The sequence below is a fragment of the Gambusia affinis genome, linkage group LG13 (genome assembly GCF_019740435.1).
Source record: "Gambusia affinis linkage group LG13, SWU_Gaff_1.0, whole genome shotgun sequence".
Classification (NCBI taxonomy): domain Eukaryota; kingdom Metazoa; phylum Chordata; class Actinopteri; order Cyprinodontiformes; family Poeciliidae; genus Gambusia; species Gambusia affinis.
This window is the reverse complement of record NC_057880.1, coordinates 7,562,078-7,582,893: the sequence shown is the minus strand read 5'-3', so window position 1 is coordinate 7,582,893 and position 20,816 is coordinate 7,562,078. Positions and strand designations below refer to the sequence as shown.

Sequence of the window (20,816 nt, the reverse complement as noted above, 5' to 3'; positions counted from 1 at the left end):
GCTCATTCCGTGTGCCTTTGACTTTTGTCACCATCTGCAGTCTTTGCTAACTCTCGCTTCTATTTTTCCTCTTGTATCATGAAGTGGTTTTCCACCGGGGCTCTTCTCAGAGGCCTACCGGTACATATAACAAAAATAGAGCTGCACCAATCAGGCTTTGCACCAAGCTGATGAGTTCTTGTTTTCCTTGAGGTGTATTTTGCAGATTCTGGTGTTTTATTCTAAAGATATTTATATGGAAAAAAGAGAAAGTCACAAAACAACTTGTAAGAGTGACTATTTTTGGATGCATTTATGAAAAGGTTTAGCTTTTATTGTATTTGATTTACCGATGCCCAATCACAGCCAAATGTAACAAATAGTTTTGCTTTTAGTAGATTCACAAGGAAATATGTTATCATTATCATTAATAATACCAATACTACATAAAAAACTATACTTAACAGTTTTGTAATTTATTAGTTTGTTCATTGTTCAACCAAAAAGTCAAACAGCGTTTTCATCTTTGTTCTTACTCTGCCTTGCAGCACAAGAAAAATCATCCTTTCTCGCATCACAGCTCAATGTTCAAATGAGCTTCACATCCTCACAAACAGGAATTCTGCACATTTAACATTCTGAAGGAGCACATCTTTTAAGCCCTATATCTTGCCAACCGATTTATTAAATTTTTTTTAATTAAACATTTTAAAGATGGCGTCGACTGTCTCGTCATTAAATTACTCAAATTTCATCATGTTTAGCTGGAAGGCACAACAATGAGTCATGACTGCTACATGCCATCCAAGGTTCTTGGCTTGTTTTGTATTATTTCATGTCTTATTTCCTGAATCTAGCAACAACAAAGATATTGAATTCATAGTTCCTGCGAATAGAAGGCGCACACCGACACGTAGTGAGTTCACAGCTCGCAAAATCAGCTTTTGTGTTGTTTTAGGTTCACGAACCCCGAGATGAATAGGGACAAGAGGCAGCAGAAACTAAAGTTCTTATGTGTGTCATGGCTGAACTCTTAATAATTTAGAGTCTTTATCAAATTGCTTTTTAAAAATTGGCAGAAATTTAAATAAACGTCTAATTTGAGCGTAAAATTCATGCACCTGCTTTTTGACAAACTGTTTATATAAAGCATAGATTTATATAAACAAAGAGATGCTGATAGGTATTAAATTAGCAAAAAAACAAAATGAAGGCCTTGTTTGAGTTCTTTTTTTTTATATACAAAATGAAATAAAATATAAGGCTCACCTGATACGTTCCAATGCCAATGTGTTTTGGATCAATCTTCACGAGTTCAGCCAGTGGATCTTGGACACGTCTTCCAATAGACACTAAAATACAAAGTGTGCGCACCCAAAGACACATTAGGACGTCATATTTCTCATGAGAATGTCACATTTGTGTTTTGTATAAACTTGCAACACGACTTAATTGCTAAATATGCAAAACCACATTATTCATAATGAATGAATATGCTAATCATCCGCATGATAGAGAGATTCCCCCAAGGCAGGCCCAACCTAATTGAGAGTCCTCCGCCCCCAATAATAATAATTAAAGCTGCCGTTTAGGATGAGCCCCTGCACTCGTCATTTAGCATCCTGATGGACGGCGAAGTCATGAACCCTTAAACCACTAATTTGTATTATCCAGCGCTTGCAGGCTCATAATGAAATGTAGCACACAAACATCTACAGTCTGCATCAACCAAAGTAGCTTTTAGCATCATCTTGCAACCGCTAAATTAAATGATTATGCAGTCAATGCAAAGAAATGAGGGGGGAAAAATGGCAAAAATGAGAATAACCATTAGATCAGTTGCAGACATGTTATGGGCTTAATTCATAAAAATGTTGCTAATGTGTACCATTTTATATTCTTTAGTGAGAAAGAATTATTTTATTTTTAAATAAATTATTTAAAACATTACACTGAAACTAAATAATTTAAAACAGAAGTTTCAACTTGTAAATGAACAAAAGTAAAGAAGCAGATATGGAATTTAAAATGCAATGTATTCTATCTAAATTACACGATTCAGTTTGTCCTGTCTTTAGTTCCCTTTTCAAAACGTTTTTTAAATGCAGGCACTAAAGTACATGTTTGAATTTTCCGAGGTTGGCGTGAGATGTGTCCGATTCATAACTCGGAGGCGGAAAAGATAAAGAGCAAGAGGAGGATGAGATGCAGTGGAGGGAGTATATCTGGAATCAATGGCTCTTCTCTCTCTTCTGGCTGCGGCAGGAGGCTGCTGCCTGAGATAATATTTAGACAGGGATGAAGTTTCAACCCTAACCTTGCTCAGTGCACCAGCAGAACCCTCCAAACACACTTTCCATCTATCCTGTTTCCCCGACTCTCCGCCCATTTCACCCTCTGTGAGGAGTTGATTTGGAAACGGAGAGCGGTGAAACTCCCCGACATTTATTAAAAGTTTATGAGCCAAAGTACAGCAAGATGACAAGCCTCATCAGGCACATTGAGGCCTGGAAAGAGAGAGACGCCCGCTTGGTTTTTCATGGAGAAAACGATGCTGGGTGGTGCGTTGCAGCTTTTTTTTTCTTCTTCTTCTTCTTTCTGTCAAACTGAAATTATTTGAGTTTTTCATGGTGTACAGCATGTTTTATGTGTCATGAACTACAACAAAAAATGACTTGGAGAGCAGGAAGAGCAAAAGAAGACGGCGAGGCCACCTCTAACAACTAAGTTAAAGGCAGCTGCTTTAAAACGGCATTGAAAAATGAAATGGATCAACCCGTCAATTTCAAACCATCATCTGACTTTTGTCAAGAAAATAAATGTGGGTCTAAGTGCAGCCGACCACAGAAACTTAGTAAGAAATAATGTGGCTTGATTTATGCTTGTTAAAGAGGAAGTCTGCTGGAAACATTTGTTCTCCGAAACGCAAAGTTTTTTTTTTTTCTTTTGATATGACAGTGTTCATTTTATTAATCTTTCATATGCTGAAAACCACAATACCAACAACTGAACATGGACAGAACATCCGGTGTAATGACTGAGGATGGTGTGGTGATGATGCATGGGGAGTTTTATTAGGCTACGATACAATTTAATTTGCTATAATGTCAACATTAATAATCGGTTTGGTTTGCTAAATATTTTGGGAGTTGCAATATTTCCTACGTTACTTTGTACATAGATCCAGATCCAGATCCACATCCAGACTCAAAAGAGATGTTTTAATATGTTTATAGTAGGTAATTTAATGTGATGTGCTTTTCTAGACTTTACGGTATTATGGTATAGTAATATAGCAGGAGCTGATGAGCTTTCTGTCTCTGCAGAGAGGAGTCAAGCTTCAGAGAAGTACAGATAGATAAGGCCAAAATTTCAACAGTGAAGGTTATTGTGTTTTGGGTGTATTGTGTGTTCATGTGTGTTTGAAGAAGAAACATTGTGTGGTTATCTTTAAAAATAGAATAAAGACAGGTTTATATTCAGAGTGGTGGAGAATATATGTTATTTCTTTCTGTTTTGCTGGTTCGTTTCACAAGCAAAATTTTGAGGTATTAAGAATAAATCTGACCACAGTAAATTATTACTAAATATCCAATTCGAAAGACTGAGCATGTCATTGACACGCTCACTGACAGCCAATCAGCATTTTGAGTCATTGTTTTATTCATTAACTAACTTTGCAGGTGGCAGTGAGTGCAAATTCAGTGTTTTTTTTTTTTTGGTTTTGTTTTTTTTTTTTTACATCTTTTTTAGTGTTTGTTTGGTTTCAGATAAAAGCATTGGTCTCATTCAATTTAAAGTGAATAAGAATATTATTATATGGCAAATTATTATTATTATTGTATGGCTGCTTTGCAGATAGTTAAAAAAGAGTGAACATTCAAAGTTGCAAAACTTTAGTAAAGTGGTACTTGATCAACTTTGATTACAAACTGGCTCAAACTGCAACATAATTACTACAGATTATAGAACAATATATGTATTTTTAAAAATATGAACCTTTCTTTTTGTCTTCTTCCAAGAGTCAAAAAGTCTCAGTATTAGTCCACTTTTAGAGGAAAGACTACCTTCAGATTTCTAAAAATTTAGCCGAAATTTGTTACACAATCTTATTTTTTCACGGCAGCCTATGTTTGTTGCACTGCAATGTGACATGAAGATGATGCCTGGATGTAAGGGACTCAAAAAGTTTGGGTGGGGCTGGGGAGTGGTTAAAAACTTTTAAAAACAACTTCACACTTCCTTCCGTTGTTTTAGATAACAAATTTTAAAAAGCTACCTAAGAGATTTACATGGTGTTTTCATTTTGCCAATAATCTGCAGTCTTTTAATATATTGCAGTGTTTTTTGTTGAACATTATGAATAATTTGAAGCATCTCGAATGTAAATAGGGGCTTGGGACACACAAACACTGCTTTACCATAGGTTTTTTAACTTTTTAAAGTGTTCAGCCCTTTATAGGGACCCTGTTTAGTGTTTTTCTTTTTTTTTTAAGATTTGTTTGGCACTGGTAGCCATTATTGAATAATAATTCGACAGGAAAGTAAATGGTCAAGACTGGGTATCAAACCCAGGACATCTGTGTTGAGGCCTCTTTGCTCTACCAACTGAGCCACCCGGTACCCTTTCATTTGCACATGAAAAATGAAGGGGTATTATACATTATACACAGATCCTATTAAAATATAACTCATTGACATATTTCTTCTACATGTTCTTTATGATAAAAAAAATTGTAAAAATTAAGCTTAATCATTTAAAACAATAACAAATACATTTCAAAACACAACATTGATTATAAAACTAGCAATTGTGGAAAATCTGAGTCTTACCAGAATTAGAGAGTAGTTTTAAAATTAAGGCAATCCTACCTGCACTCCGAAGGTTTGGATCCAAGTCTGGCATCTCTTTGACCGCCTCAGGACTCACACTGTAGATGGATGCCCCGGCCTCATTGGTTATGCTGTTTACAGGATTTAGAAAAAAAATACTAAGTAAGAAAAAAATGAGAGTGAGATGGTGGATGAGAATAACATGGCAACAGGAAATAAAAAACTGGTTAGCCCGTAAAGGTGAGGGGGAGGATGAAGTGATTAAGTTAAGAGGTGATGAGTTCACACGCACACGCACACACGCACACGTCCACGCACACACAAAAATGCAGGCAGGTATTTCTGTTTCACAGGCACAATGCTGGCACATGTAGAAGAAAATTGCTACTGCTTTGCACTTTGCACTTGACAACTTATCAAACTGGTTCCACATCTGACTTAAGTAGGCCTTTTATGCTCAGGACTGACATTATGCCCTAAATAGCAAAGTGACAAGTAGTCTCAAAGTTAACAACAAAATTACAGTCTTTCAAATGCTTTTAATCCTTTTAAAACTCAGCAGCATGGAAAAAAAAAACATGTGCCTAAAATATATAAATTACTGGGCTATGTAACTATGTACGGTATACTTAATAAGGTCAGAACAGGTAATTTGGGGACTCAGATGGCTGATTGACATAATCTACTCACAGAATGGGTCACTCTTGAAGTAAGTATAAATCACTCACATTACATACTTAAATGGTTAGAGAATAAATCTCTCTTTCTTCTGACATGGCTGATGTTTTAATAAAAAGGCCTATAGTGCCACACTGTAGCCATATATGTGACACTACTGCCATCTAGAGCTCACTGCCAGGTACTGCTCTTGGTGAATCTTGCTTGGTTGTTTTTTTACAGGTAGTTTTTTTGCCTTTCATAAAACGTGTCATAGTCATGGCAGTGGTGCTTTAAAACGACTTAAAAAAATATTGATTTAGATTAAGGTAGCAGATCTTTCCAAATTATTGAGAAGAATAATTTTGAACAGAGTAAAAAATGCACAGCTGAATGCATTTTTGTAAACATGATAAAATACATATTAAAAGAAGTTGCAAAGATTTGCTTAAAAACATAGATTCTTGTGCACACACATGACTAATACTAGTCTCTGTTTAAACATATTCACAATGAAGAAGGCTGTTTATCCTTGATCACCGATCAGGAAGGGCGGTGGTACAACAAAGCCACTGATACGGTTCTACTCAGTGCTACTCAGCAGATCTTGTCATATTATTTTGTGCCGCCCCTTTCAGATGAGAGGAGAAACGAGGGATCTTCCTCGGGGCTAAGCGACACGACGACAGGGTCAATAACGCCTCGTTCATGTCCGAGAGTCCAGCCCTGTCCAGCATTCACACACACAACCTGTACCAGAGGCTTAGATTGTGCCACAACAACCTTGCCCACCATGAGTATGTTGTTAATTAGTCGTGACAGAGGCCTTCTGATGAGACTCATATTTAAATGAACTTGTTCTCCAATGCCTCCTTTCCTTCCTCTTCTCTATTAATCTCATCATGTTCTTCCGATGCCACCCCCCCCCCCCCCGTTCTGTTGGTCAGCTTCCAGTCCATTGTGCTGACAGCTGACATATCGCCATGATGACGCTGCTAACAAGCATTGGCACATGACCTTCAAGGAGGTCAAAGGGATGCTGGTCATTAACATGGCACGTCTTGCTTCACGTTTATACTGCACAAAAAAACAAATCACACTCAAGAAAGGACAACTGTTTTTTAAATTTATTTCAGTTTTTTCCCCCATTGCTTAGGAATCCAATTTCAGGTGTTGGTACTAATAAATGTACTGTTTGACAAAGGCAGTGTTGGGTGGTAAAAATGAAAACAAAAGCTGGAAGAATAAATGATGAAAAAAAACAAAAAACACATACTACTGAATGGTTGAAGAAAAAAAGAAGGCTATCCAAGGAGCCCCATCACCTCTGTATTAATTAATGCAGCTGCCGGGGCATCTCAGTAACAGCAGTGTCATAGATACAGCTCTGAGCCCTCTCTGCCACAGCGTCCATGACTGTCGCCATGGCGAGGGCATCACCCTGGCAGACAGCAGAAGGTCGACAGTGGTTGGATGGCCGATGTGTGGACAGATACAAAGACACAGCCTGCCTCCTGGTGCAAAGCGATGACTTCTGGCCATTTAGGGTTATCATTTATTCGCGCTTATGCTTGCTCTCTTAATTGGACGAACACACACAAACACATGTCCGCCCTCAGCGCCGTTCCTTCCTAGGGCAAAGTCACAAGCGGGTTGCCCTTTCTCCTTCCCCTTGCTGGGTGAATTTGAGACACACCCTTGAGCTTGATACTCAAACACAGACACATAATGATTGCCCCCTTTGCCGCCCCTGAAGAAAGGCAATAGTGAAGGAGATGGATACACATTTTGATATCTCATTAAAGAGCCTTTGGGCCCACTCAGCATGGGTGTAAATTCAGAACACCTTTAACGAATCAAAAATAGGGCGATTATATCACTAATGAACCCAAAAACGTAGAAGAAAGTTATATTTCATCTTTCAAGTCATAGCCATTAGTCTTAACACAGACCACATAGTTAATACTGACTGGGTTTTGTGAGTTTAACCATGCAACTATGGAAAAGTTGAAGTGCAGTCACATGGTTGTGGACACACCTATGGACCCAAATTTCATCCAACAGCACAGACCACCTGGGGAGTCACCCCTCTCACTTCAACATACGTCACACCCCAACCCACTGGGGGCCCCACACTCCTACCTGTATCCTCTGCTCTGCATTTAGGAAACAGTCGGAGAGAAAGCGCCACACTTCTCTACAGACAGCCTCCACTGTGGTGCAATTATTTTTCCAGTTTTTCCTTTTTTTTGTAGTACTTATTTTGTGGAAAAACTGCAGAAATGTACTTAATTCCTAATTATTCAGGTCTTCTGCAGAAACAAAACCATATAGAGGAAGTGGACTAGTTAAAGCGAAATATTAATACTGTCTGAGCACATTTCTGCATTAAACATGGTGACAAACTTTGCACAAATCCTTGTTGAAATAGTTTGACCTGGGCCTGGTGTTAAGTTCAGCAGGTGGATGCCACTCTGCAAACAGAATGATGCGATTTTTGTAACGCATCTACATCAATGAGAGCCGATTTCAGCACTTCGGATGATGTATGTGGGAGCCTTTAGACCCCTATGAACAGTTAAGAGCATTCCTCATATTATATATTCCCTATTTCATACAGTGTCAATTGGGGAACTAAAGTAAGGGAATTACATATCTATCAAATGTTTTCTTTGCGTAACAATAGAGGGCCTCAACAGTTAACCTCTAGAAACACAATCATGCAACTTACAAATGAATTTCTAGTCCAACATGGCGCTAGAGCAGGTCCTTGTTGAATTTGATGGTATACAGAAAAGGGGATTCAGCTATATCATTGCTCTTGAGGACTGAAGTTGGTTTAAAAGCCCTTGTTTAGATGGACAGTATGTACCAGGGTAGAAAGAACTGAATGAGAAGATGGAAATATTTTTGCCAAAGCATTTCTGTCCTGCCATTGCCAGGTTGCCCGTTTTTCTTTGACCATTCATTTAGAAAACTTTACTTCCTGGTTGGAGGTTTGCTGGTGGTTCCTACAAGTAGAATGAGAAGCACAGCTTTTAGTTGTCAGCTACTCTTCTTCTGAGCCACAGTCATCCCCATAGTCTATCAGTCTTCTAACGTCTACCTCTAACAGAAGGTAGACATAATGCACCTTGTCGTCACAAAACTCAAATCCATCCGTTAGGCTGCAACTATGTAAATGCAGCTCTAGTGTAAAGGGTTTTGATTTTTCAGTATGACTAGAAAAGTGCTAAATAACGGAAGTCAATTTACCCTGTAGTCATAAAGGCATGGATAAGGTCAGCAACAAGAGCTGGCCAGTCTGCAGGGTTTAAAGGGTTACCAACTGGTTTCCCACACTGTGACGCCACACACCAGATTTTGAAACACTGATCCCTGAATCCATGATTTCATGTTGTTTACACCACATTCTGACTTTACTATCTAAATGTCACAACTGAAATGCAGTGAAGCAGCACATTTCCTTCAAGATTTGACATTTGTACTTACGATTCTGTACGCCTTGATGATAATGAGTGGCTATTAGAGCATTAGTTACCTTTTAATCATCTCAGACTACTCTGTCTATCCTCCTCTTCTGATGTCATTGAGGCATTTTTGTCCTTACAACTTCCACTCACTGGATATTTTCCTCTTGTTTCCAAACATTGTCTGTAAATCGGGGAGTTGTGCAAACAAATACATACGTAAAACTCAATCCAGCTACTTTGACTTCACTAAAATTAGCTCTTTTCCTTCATCTGAGTCTTGGTTTAAACTCAGCCTCTGTCATCTAGAGCCTTGAACATACTAGACTGCTGCCATGTGATTGGCTCACTTGCTATGTGTGTAAACAAGCAACTGAGACAAACTTTTTATTTTAATTTTTTAAAAATGGTTTCAAATAAGGTCTACCGCTTTTGCAAAAACCTGAAAGAACATTCCCAACCAACCAACCAACCAACTAACTAACCAACCAAACATTTTGTGTTCACCCTTGTTCCCTAATGGGGTCAGGAGGGTTGCTGGTTCCTATCTCCAGCTAGGTTCCAGGCGAGAGGCTGGGTTCACCCTGGACAGGTCGCCAGTCTGCCGCAGGGCAACACAGAGACATACAGGACAAACAACCATGCACACACACACTCACACATAGGGAGAATTTAGAGAGACCAATTAACCTGACAGTCATGTTTTTGGACTGTGGGAGGAACCGGAGAACCCGGAGAGAACCCACCATGCACAGGGAGAACATGCAAACTCCATGCAGAAAGACCCCGGGCCGGGAATCGAACCCAGGATGTTCTTGCTGCAAGGCAACAGCTCTACCAACTGCGCCACTGTGCAGCCCAAGAACATTCCCATGGAAGGTAAAATATTATGTGTTATTGTTTGGGAAATATTAAGTTGTTGCAGAAAAGTAGCAAATGGTTTTAGTCATCTTTTTAAATTCTTTGTTAATAAATACAGCCAATTTGAAAGAAAAATAAATTATAGAGAAGACTGCCTAAAGAGCTAAACTACATTGCAGACAAAAAAGCTATGGTATAAACATTTAATAAACTAGTGATTTCAACCAACCTGTGTGAGTTCAAGGTTCTTGTGTGGCTTAATTCCACTCGTTTAAGAGAGATAAAATTAATTAAAAAATAATTTATCCAAAACACTAAAATTAAGAAAAATAAAACTCTCTCTCACACACACACACACACACGCAGTCGCCAACTGTGTCTGTCCTGGCAGCTCAAACAGCTTGGATCCATTGTTCAGTCAGCTGCAAAGCTTGACCCCAGGGAGTAAAATTGAGGGATGTGCCATATCTCTCTCCCTTATTCACACACATACACATACATTCACGTCGGGTCTAAAGACGATGACATTTTTCACAGAGAAAAGCGTCCAAATGGCAGGTGTCAGGGGCCGTCAGTCTCCATGGAGGAGCTAGAAGGCAAGCATGCTCACACACACACACACACACACACACACACACACATGCCCACACACAAATATAAACTCCAGCTGCCAGGGTGAGACATGTCTGAAAAGAGCAAAGCCTCACAGACACTCATGTCAATCTGTTAGCAAGAAAACCCTGTGCTTCGGCCACGCACAGAAACATACAAATGTACGCCTGACCCCCCCTTAAAATATGACAAATATACACACATTGTGTTTCATGGAGACTCGTCACATGTTTGTCAAATGCAAGACCACTGCAGTGAACACCGTAACCCTGGGGGAAGGTAATGGGTGAAAAATAAGAAGAACAGACAAGGGCTGGCCACCAGTTCAGTTGGGTAACGGAAGAGGGAGAGCCGTGGGTGATAAGACGAAGACTGGCAGATATTCACCGGCCACCACTTACAAATGCCAGGAATGGTGCCAGACAGCCCACCCCCTAAATCATGACAAGTTCAGACCAACCGAAACATTAAAAATATTTGAGCTGTAACATATCTTGTACTCACAAGTCATATAATAACTATATTTCACACGCTTGTGGGTTCAACATTACTGAAATGTCTCTTAGATGTTCTAGAGCATAACAGAACAAAGCAAACAGGACATTGTTGAGTCTGCAGCTTTAGTATGTGGAGTGATCACAGTCGAGCTTGTATTTCATTTGGTAATTAAGGGTCCAAGAATCTGGAGGAAGAGTGGAGTTCATGTTGTTTGACGTCCAGTGTGAAGTTTCTGCTGTCAGTGAAGTTTGGGATTTCATGTCATCTGCCGATGCTGATCTGATGTGTTTTCTGAAATCTACAATCACAGCACAGACATCTACTGACAAGCTGTATGGAGATGCTGATTTTCTTTTCCAGCAGGGCTTAGCATCAGCCCACACTGCCAAAGGAGGGATGCTGGTTCAATGACCATGGTGGTACTGTTCTTGATTGGTTAGCAAATTGGTCAGACCCAATAATGCAGATGACCTGAAGGCAGCTATCAAAGCAACCTTGGATTCTGTTACACCATAGCTGATCACCTCTATGCTCACTGATGTACTAATACGTGTAACATAGCCCCAACCAAGACTGACATTTCTGTTTAAAATATTCTCTTTTTCTCTTAGTAATGAATCTTTGTAATGTGCGAGTTTCACTTTTTGAAATGAATGTCAAACATGTTGAACTTGTTATTGATATTCAAAATGTTTGAGTTGTACTTGCTCTTCTAAAAAGAGGGATGGATGGATAGACAGCTAGAGAGAGAGAGATGAAACACTTCAGCCCAAATACTGCAGTGTCTATTCAAAAGTCAAAGACATAACCTTTCATTATCACTCACCCATGGGTTCATTTTCCTTTTGAAATAAAGATGTTCCTCGTAGCAAGGCTGAGCCCTTTCCCTGCCTCTAAATCCATCTGTCCCTCCATCTAGCCAACCTTCAAACCTTTCTAGGGGTACTGAGAGCCTGGATCTCACTCAATCATCACTGGTCCTGCCACTGTATGTTCATCAGACTCTGAACTTGGCCCCTGGGAGCATGCCTGGACACAGGACATGACAGGGGATACACATACCCAAACCCACATAAAGTCATGAATCCAGTCTCCTTACCGCTGTCCTCCAGGTCCATCAGCTAGCCAGTAATAATGATCTCATCCCAACAGAAGTAAGCCAGAGGGCAAGACAGCCAAGGACTTATTGTCACTGTCTCTGTGTGTTAGCAATGGAAAGGACAGTTATTTAGCTAAGCCTCTAACCGCAGTAACTTGGACTGGTCTCTGACACCTCACATACATACACTAATCACAATAAAATAATTTTTAAAAACTACGGTTAATATTAAACAAGCAATGTCAGAGAAGAGAGTTGTTGAGTTTAGCCCTTGAAATAATGGATGTTTCTGGATTTTCTTTTAAAAGTAGTAGGTTATGTCTGATGTTCGTCATCTCTATTTGGCCTTGAAAAACACACCAAAAACTGTATTTAGACAACGTTTTAACTACATTTTGACTTGAGTTGAAGATTTTGTGCAAACATCTCATCATCTTTCACTTTTCACCACATTTACACATCATTTAGACAGAAGGCAAAAATCAACATTTCTGTTTATTGTCAATATATTTTAGCTTTTTTGGGGGGAGGAGGAGATTCTTGGAGTTAGGCCTGATTTCACAGGGAGATAAAGGGAATTAACAACTGCACCAGATTTTATATATCACACAAAATTTACTGGCACTATGCAATTAAGTTCATATGGAGTCATTTCACAACAAACGTCATCTCAAGGCACTTTACAAAAACAATGAATGACCACGTAGCAACAGTGGACAGTCAATTACATTGCCTCAAACTCAGCAGGATTGTAGCATCAGCAGAAAGAAAAACTCTCCTTTAGTAGGCGGAAACCCCCAGAAGAACCTGACCCACAGTGAAGAGCCATCTGATACATTCTCTTGTATTTCCTATTTTGAAGAGTAGCTACTAGAAATAAATACAATATTTATACTTTGGGGAAATAAAAAGCAATAGATTACTTGTAAAAGGTTCCTAGACACTTTGGTGATATTCTAAAAAAAAAAAAGTCACTATAGATATGAATGAGCCTCTGTTATAGTCCACAGATCTTACTAAAGTACTAACCCAAACTTAGGTAACATGAACAAAAAACACAGTTTTATACATAGGTGCCCAACCCCAGCACACTTAAACACACACAAATTACAAGGACGGACGTCCTACAGGCCACCGTTGCTGGCTGTCATTTCAGCTGTGCATTGAGGCAAAAAGACAGAAAGAGAGAGACGGGCGTTGGGAGACAGAGACGGGTGGGGGAGGAGAGACAATGGAGGCTCACGGGGAGACAGGAAGCAGACGGCGTAAATGAGGTTGAGGGCTTTAATGAACTACTGCAGTCAAGGCTGACAGAGAAGGAGGAATGAGTAGCAGAATGAGGCTTAATTAACTGCAGAATACATTGTGAGCAAACAACTATTGCACTCCTAACAATCCTTTATGATTTGAATATTGCACACACGGATGTTGCAATGGCGATACATTCTGTTGCTCTCTTTAAAAAGCAACTAAAGAAAGCCACTGATGTTAACAGTGATGTTGACACTGAGAGAAATGATCTGTAATGTTTAGCATTCACTGAAGCAGGTGCAACCTTGTTTCATAGTGGGATGAGACAAGTGGGATGTGCGGTGTTCATTTTCTGAAATCTCTACCAGCATTAGGCACATAAAAAGTTTAATTTTAGTTTAATTTAGTTAATTCTCAGATATGCCAAACTTTCTATTTTCAGAAGAAAATGTGCTGTGTGAAAGTCTCAAAGTTTGAGTTGTTGCTGTATAACTTAATTCTGCTTTTAATCTTTCCATAACTTTACACCTGACCAGTCTCCTGTATTCCTGGAGCTACATGGAGATGTTTGTGTAATAAACACATTTCTGTCAAGCACTCCTAATAATTAATTTTCATTGCATTTTTAAAAGATACCAAAATACTATAAAAACTAAGATACAGCCTACAATGTTTGGAGTAATACACAGATATGTTAAATTTAAAGTTATTTTTTCTCTCTTTTTTTCTTTTCTTGAGGCTAAAAAAGTTTAAAAGGTACAACTGCAGACTAATATCTGAATAAAATAATATTTTAACAATGTTCTTATAATGTCTACGTACAGTTTGGTAGTTCCTTCACCCATAAACCAAGCTATAGTAAAGTGTAAAGAATTGTTTTCACATGAATTTATTACTAAAATTGTGTTTCAGTCTTTATAGGACTTTATCTTGTCTTGTAAAAATCATGAATCCCAAACAGTACATAAGAAAGATCTGAAAAAATTAAGATATTTAAATCATCTGAAGGTATTGAAGAGAGCTACAAATTACTTTAAAAAGATGCAACAGGAAATATGAACTATGGAAAAATAATAAAATGTATTTTAACTTGGCAAATGCTCCACTTTGCTTCTGCTTTTAGACAGGAACATTTCATGTTAGAAAAAAAATGAAATTCACTTTTGCACCGACAGTGTGACCTCTAGAGTGTTTTTACATGAAAGAACTTAAAAAATACAGGAGAGAAACTCTTGCAAACATTCAAAAAGTGCTCAGAATGAATTTAGTCTGCGGTCCCCCTGCTAACCTCAAGTCAACAAACACACATGGAACTCTGCAGTGAGTAAAGGAGATGGTGCAAACGGCGCGCAGTGGTTATTATGCTTGGACAGGCCTTCTATGCAGTTGTATTATGAAGCTTGGACTGGATTTAGTTACAGACGAGACCTGGACCACAAAACGTCTGTTTAATTGGACTGAAGTGAAACAAACTCCAGATGGCTTTAATAGGTATTCACTTGAGGACACATTCCAATTTGTCTCCCTCCATCTCATCCAGCTTTTCTGCTTCCCCCACATGTTTCTGATGGCTTGCATGCACTTCACGTCCCTTCTTGCTCTGTTTCAACCATGCATTTTTTCTCTCAAATTTATTTGCTTTCTAAATTAGATCAATTTGCCATATGTCATCCTAACTTATATAACCAATACGTTCCTAATGTGGATGTTTGCAATGGTCCAACTTTTTGAGCACCAGAATTAATTCTTTACAACTTCAGTGAACGGCTGGTGTTTAAAGTTCAAACATATGAATGTCAGAAAATAAATGGGTGGTTCACATACGCTGCAATTCATGCAGTGCAGTGTGTTTCACAATAGTATATAATAATGCATAAGAGTGAAACTGATTTTAGAAGCAGTGCATTAAAACTACAATTTATTCATATCTATGCCAATAAGTTTGATTGGCTTCACTTTGTGGTAATTAAGTTGCAAAATAGTAACAAGAGAGAAAGAAACTATTAGGGTGTTTTTTTGTGGAAAAGTCACATTTTACATTTCAATTTTGCAAATACTGGGAAAACACTGTAGAGTCAGATTTTATAGATTATGACATTATATTTACAGCACAGTATTTATATCAAGCTTTATGTGTAATTAGTATGTACTGAATTAAGACCTTACCAGTAAGACACGTCCAATGGGTGAAAATAACGTCTGGAGATCAGATCAGCAAAGAAGGACTCGGTTTCTCGGCAAGCAGTACCGTTGCCAATGACGACTTTGGTGCAGCTGTTTGATGAAACGGAGAAAAAAAGGTAAGAGGACAAGAAAATAATCTGTCAAAATAATACTGTTGATTAGACTGTTTTCTTGTGAGCAACATCATATCCAGTTTAGTTCATGCCTGAAATATAATTCTACATTTGACTTAGGAGTAATACCTGTATGTGGTCATGAGGTGGCGCAATTTCTCTGCTTCTTTCTGCTGTCCTGAATTGTGCAGGAACACAACATCAGTATGGAGAATCTGACCTTAGAACAGAAAGATAGACAAAAACCCAGAATAGTTGATGAATAATAAACAACAGAATTTATTTTATTGTCTTTTTACTGGATACTATGAAATGATGCTACAACTACATGCTCAAATTAAATAATGCAACAATCTAACAGCAGCCACCCCAACACACTCTGCACAGTGTGAAGCCACACACTCTGAGAGAAGCACATTAGCATGCGACATTTTATGCACTCAGTAAGGTCAAGTAAACTGCTATCTATTACCAAAAACAAACATCTTGGGTTGTAAGGGATTTAGCGCCAACAAGGTGTAGTTTTAGAACATAGCAGGCGTCAAAGATGATTCAAACCAAATACTGAAGGAATATTTTTAGCACTATTTCAAATCTAGATTAGCGATAAGATAATGAACAAGGCAAGTGTGAGAATGACATGGAGTTATACAGAAACAGATATGACATAAAACAATGAGAGAATTTTTTCTGCTGTTAATTTGCTGCTCAAACTTATTAGATTTGTTCTACTAAGGACCAAATCTAAAATGATTCTGTTTCTTTTCACAAGCTCTAATAAGAAATGTTGTTACAGATGCTTTCCTAAGATTGTGTGCTGAAATGTTCTGAGAGTTTATTCCATCATTGCGTAATTAAAACACAAATGTACTCTCTGTTCAATACCTGATGGAACTGTAATGTTTACAACCTGAGATCAATTATTTCTATGAACACCAGTTCCCAAATGTTTCTTGATAGAAAAATAAATATGGGATTTGCAATGTCTAGAGCGAACACTTACTAGTAGGAGAGAGGATAGCCAGTTTGCAGCCATGTCTGAAGCCAGGGTCCACCCCCATTATGACATTTCCCCTGACTGGACAGACCAACAGGCGCTGACGGAGGTTTCGCACAAACATGGCGATCGATTCCTTTTCTGCTGCACTTGTTAGCTTAGTCCTAAGGAGCGGGATAAACAAGAGAGAAAATCAAACTAGAAAATGGCAAAGTAAAGATATAACAAAAATGTGATGTACAAAGGAGATGAATATGTAATTTTTTGTTGTATTTTAAGGGTAAAAAGTACAAAAATAAGTTTTTTAAAGGGGAAGAAGTAAGGGCAAGCATTAAAAATGTGCAAAAAGAATGAAACCACTTAATTAGTTCACAACCTTTCAGAATGTTATTGTAAATTTAAATAGTGCCTGTTGATGCATTTTCCACTCATACCAAGAATCCTATTTAAATAATTTTGCTGTCATCTACAGAGAAATCTTGTTGAAATGTTCAACTTGGCTTAAGTTTAATAAATTGCATAATAAGTACACCGATTTTCACATAATTTAGAATCTTTTTAATAGAAAAAAATATTTTATACAGACAATAACTGATGTTAAGAAACATACCTGTAGCTTCGAGTGAGGAAAGGCAAAATAAGCCTTTTATACGAGTCTTCTACTGCATTTCTTATGATTGCATGAAGTTCTTCTCTTGCGAATGTCTTTGGCCTCCACCTGCAATAAAACAAAGTAACAAAAGTGTTTTGGTCCATTTAAAGCTATTTAGACGAAAACACATTTTAAAATCTGATTTTGCACCAAGAAACATGAAATATATTTAGTTTTGATGCCCATTCGTAATTCAAAACACTATTCTGTTACTTTTCTGCATATTTCTACTGATACAGCAGTTTGTCATACTCTGTGGTATCGTGAAGGAGAGTAAAGCAGCCTCCTCCTGACATCTTTATTGCAACCTTATATAACCACTGCAGACAGGCCTGTCTGTGTGAGCAAAGTTTTCTCTGTATTATTGTGTTTCTGACCTGTTGTTGATGCACCATCGAGTAAAGTCACTCTTCACTCTGTCAGGAATGTTCACCTTCACTGTCAGAATCTTCAGACTCTCGCCTCGGTTAATCGCCAGTGTCTGAACACAAACACAGTTCTGAGTGAAAACACCCACATCTCCACACAGATATATGTCCCGCCTTGTGATCATGAAAGTCACAGCCTTCAGAAAGCCCCATGTTTTAACCTACAATACATTGACAACTGCTCAAACACACATCTTGTGTTTGAGCTCCTCTCTCCGTTTAGTTTTGTTCTGATTAAAACCTTAGCTGTACAATCAATAAATGTATTAATTAGAACCCATGCAGAGATCAGCTAAAATATTTCAAAAAGCAACACAAGCACACCTGACCTTACATTTGAGAAATGACATCAATTAGTCTGAAAAGGTACCAAAACTAAAAAATGGAAGAATATGAACCTTCTCAAGAGTGGCCAGTGTATCAACAATTTGTCAGTGATCAGGATTCAACAACAAGAAAAGTGGCCAAAAATTGTTTAGGAAGAAAAAGACTGATGACCAAAAAAATATACAAAGGCACATCTCACAAATGTCTTTATTATCTCAACAGCTTATAGGAAGATAATATGTGGATTGAGGAGACAAAAGTGGAAGTTTTCGAAAGGTGTACTTCCCTTTACGACGGTCTTAAAGGGAACAAAGCAATACAGAATGACAAAATGATACAGACAGTCAAACATGACGATGGTATAATGATTTCCTGTTGCTGCTTTGCTTTTTTTGCTTTTTCAAGGTCCCAAAAACATGCTATAATTGCAATCTGCCAGAAAATACTGAGAGAGAAAGCTCCAACTTCAGTTTGACCTAAAAAAAATATTAAAGTCTGAAGAAAGCAAAAACTAACAAAATCTCTAAGGAGGAAAAATGTTTCAAAGCATTATATAAACAGATCTACCTCTAAAAACAAAAGATAGATATATATCTAGATATAGATATATCTAGATATATATATATCTTTTTGAGGACACTTATTTTATGGTTGTAGTTCAAATGTACACCATGTAAAATACTAATTTCCTTCATCTCATTTTCAAATGATAACTTCTACAAAATTAAGAGTGTGCAATAATCATTCTAAAATAAATCATCTAAGAAAATTCCTTAGCTCCCTCACATCTCCATAAAAACTTAGAAGCCTAGGAGTGTGTCCCGTGGTCGGGCCTGCTGTGTTGTGTGCTGGTTCCCCCCTGAGAGGAACTGTTACATGCTGTTAAGCAAACAGCAGTAAGTGTCTGACCTTTTCCGTTGGGAACCTTTAGCCTGCCACAGAACAGGGCCAAGAAGCAAGACGTCAATCTGGAGCCCAAGCGGAAGAAGCGAGCTGACAAATGCCACCACTATGCCACCATCAGCTTTGAGACCGCAAGGCCTCCCCCCCCCCCACCCATCGTGCCACAACCATTACCACTCAGCAGCACTGTTGGGTGCATGCAGCGCACCCATATGCAACACACACAGGCGTGCGCACGCGGACACACACGGGCAAAAATTTAAAACACAGCTAATGGTTGGAGCCAGGATTAAATCAGCAAAGATCGCTTGAATAACGATGAAAGTTAAGATTCCTCTCCTGGTGGCATGTTTCAGCCCGAGGCTTCCTCAACAACTTGTGGTGAGATTTCTGAAACTATCTTCATCAAACCTCTGAGGTTTAACATATTGTCAAGGAATGCAAGCAAAACACATCTCCGACAACCCACAACTGTAACAAAACTAGTGAATTTAAAACTGCATTGCAAAACTTTTATTCTAATGGTTCAGTTATTTTTTGTAACTCATTTATACCATAATGCATAATGCTCAGATAATGCCAGGCCAAATAAATCAGACAGCAAGTGAAGCCACAAGTTTTAATTATAGTTTCAAGCTCCCAATATCTGGTACCATAGCATCGGATTATGTAATGTTATTATTGGGTTGCATTGATTTTGTTGCAGTAGCATACATGTGTGATACACGTTGTGTGTGAACTGTTATACAAATGCAGTGCAATTTTTGACATGTTCAAAAGATTTATATATATATTTTTGTGATGCAATTATTATGTATGCTACAGTCAATGGTATAGTAAAGTGTTGCAAGAGTGTTATTTTTCTCTGACATATCTTCCACTGAAATGAATACCAAATATTTAATAATATGAGAAGGGGATACAATGTATTTTTTGGCAACAAACACTCCTGATCAGCCTGGACAAATGCAGTTCTGCTCAATCCTTATAGTTTTAGCAAAAGGCACTTCCAAATATAGAGCAATTAAAGTTGGAGCAAGAAGAATATTTCAGACATTTTATTGCTGGCAAAGATTTTGTGGCCCGATGGGAGAGCAATGGGTATGGCAGTGAGGTTTTTACTAGTTTTTTTTCTAGAAAAAAATGTCCTCAAAACAAAAGTTAGATTTTTTTATTAGGATTTTTTTTTAAGGCATTTTACAAGGACACCTGTTGTACTGTCTTTACATGGCTGTCAAGAATGATAGGCTAAGATCCAGGTTAACACTGTTCATCCAGCTAAAATGTATTTGTTACATTGTAAAATAACCAACAATCAAAATAGAACCTATACTTAAAAGTAAATACCATAAAGATTGAAATTAATAAATAAAAACAATCTGTACTATATTCTTTAAAATGCTCCTATAATAACTAGTTCAGTTCTTAAAAAATGAATATTAAAATGAAAAACAGAAGCTTTCCTCACTTATCTTATGAAGCAACTTCTTAAAACCTTCTAACTTAAGAAAAAATAAATCCCTTAAGCAATCTATCTATGTTATTGTTAGACTCTAAATGTGATGGCCTGACTAAAGAAATGCCATCCTGTGCTTTTTTTTTTTTTTTTTTTTTTTTTTTACTTAGGATAGGTCACAGCTAGTGTTCCTCTATGAATCTCTCAGTTTCTATCAGAGTTTGGTCGCTGGTGAGAGATGGCGTGATACAAAACAGGGATGTGAAGCAGAGTGTAAATATGTTTATGTATTAAACATGCCAAGCAGTGACAGGTAGCCAAGTGCTGGCCAAATCCTGACAAGACCAGAAAGACAATCTTTCCTCTGTTGCTTTCCTTAATCCTTTCCTCAGCGCCAAAGTAAGGGCAGTCAGCCAACAACTATCCCCTATCTGTCTCCTCCTCTTGCTCATCTGGTTTGTAGAGGTATACTGTCATCAACACATCCATCCATCCG

At 38.0% G+C, this 20,816-nt stretch overlaps 1 protein-coding gene across 1 annotated transcript in view; it reads right to left on the bottom strand.

Annotated features, from left to right (window-relative positions):
* The window catches only part of srbd1 (S1 RNA binding domain 1), a 56,773-nt gene that overhangs the window by 22,357 nt on the left and 13,600 nt on the right, over positions 1-20,816 (bottom strand). The window contains exons 10-16 of the mRNA XM_044135572.1: positions 17,584-17,687; positions 17,165-17,272; positions 16,561-16,718; positions 15,687-15,777; positions 15,427-15,534; positions 4,852-4,943; positions 1,249-1,331 (exon numbers count right to left, since the gene is read on the bottom strand). Of these exons, the coding sequence (XP_043991507.1) occupies positions 1,249-1,331; positions 4,852-4,943; positions 15,427-15,534; positions 15,687-15,777; positions 16,561-16,718; positions 17,165-17,272; positions 17,584-17,687 (744 nt within the window). The remainder of the gene's footprint in view (positions 1-1,248; positions 1,332-4,851; positions 4,944-15,426; positions 15,535-15,686; positions 15,778-16,560; positions 16,719-17,164; positions 17,273-17,583; positions 17,688-20,816) is intronic.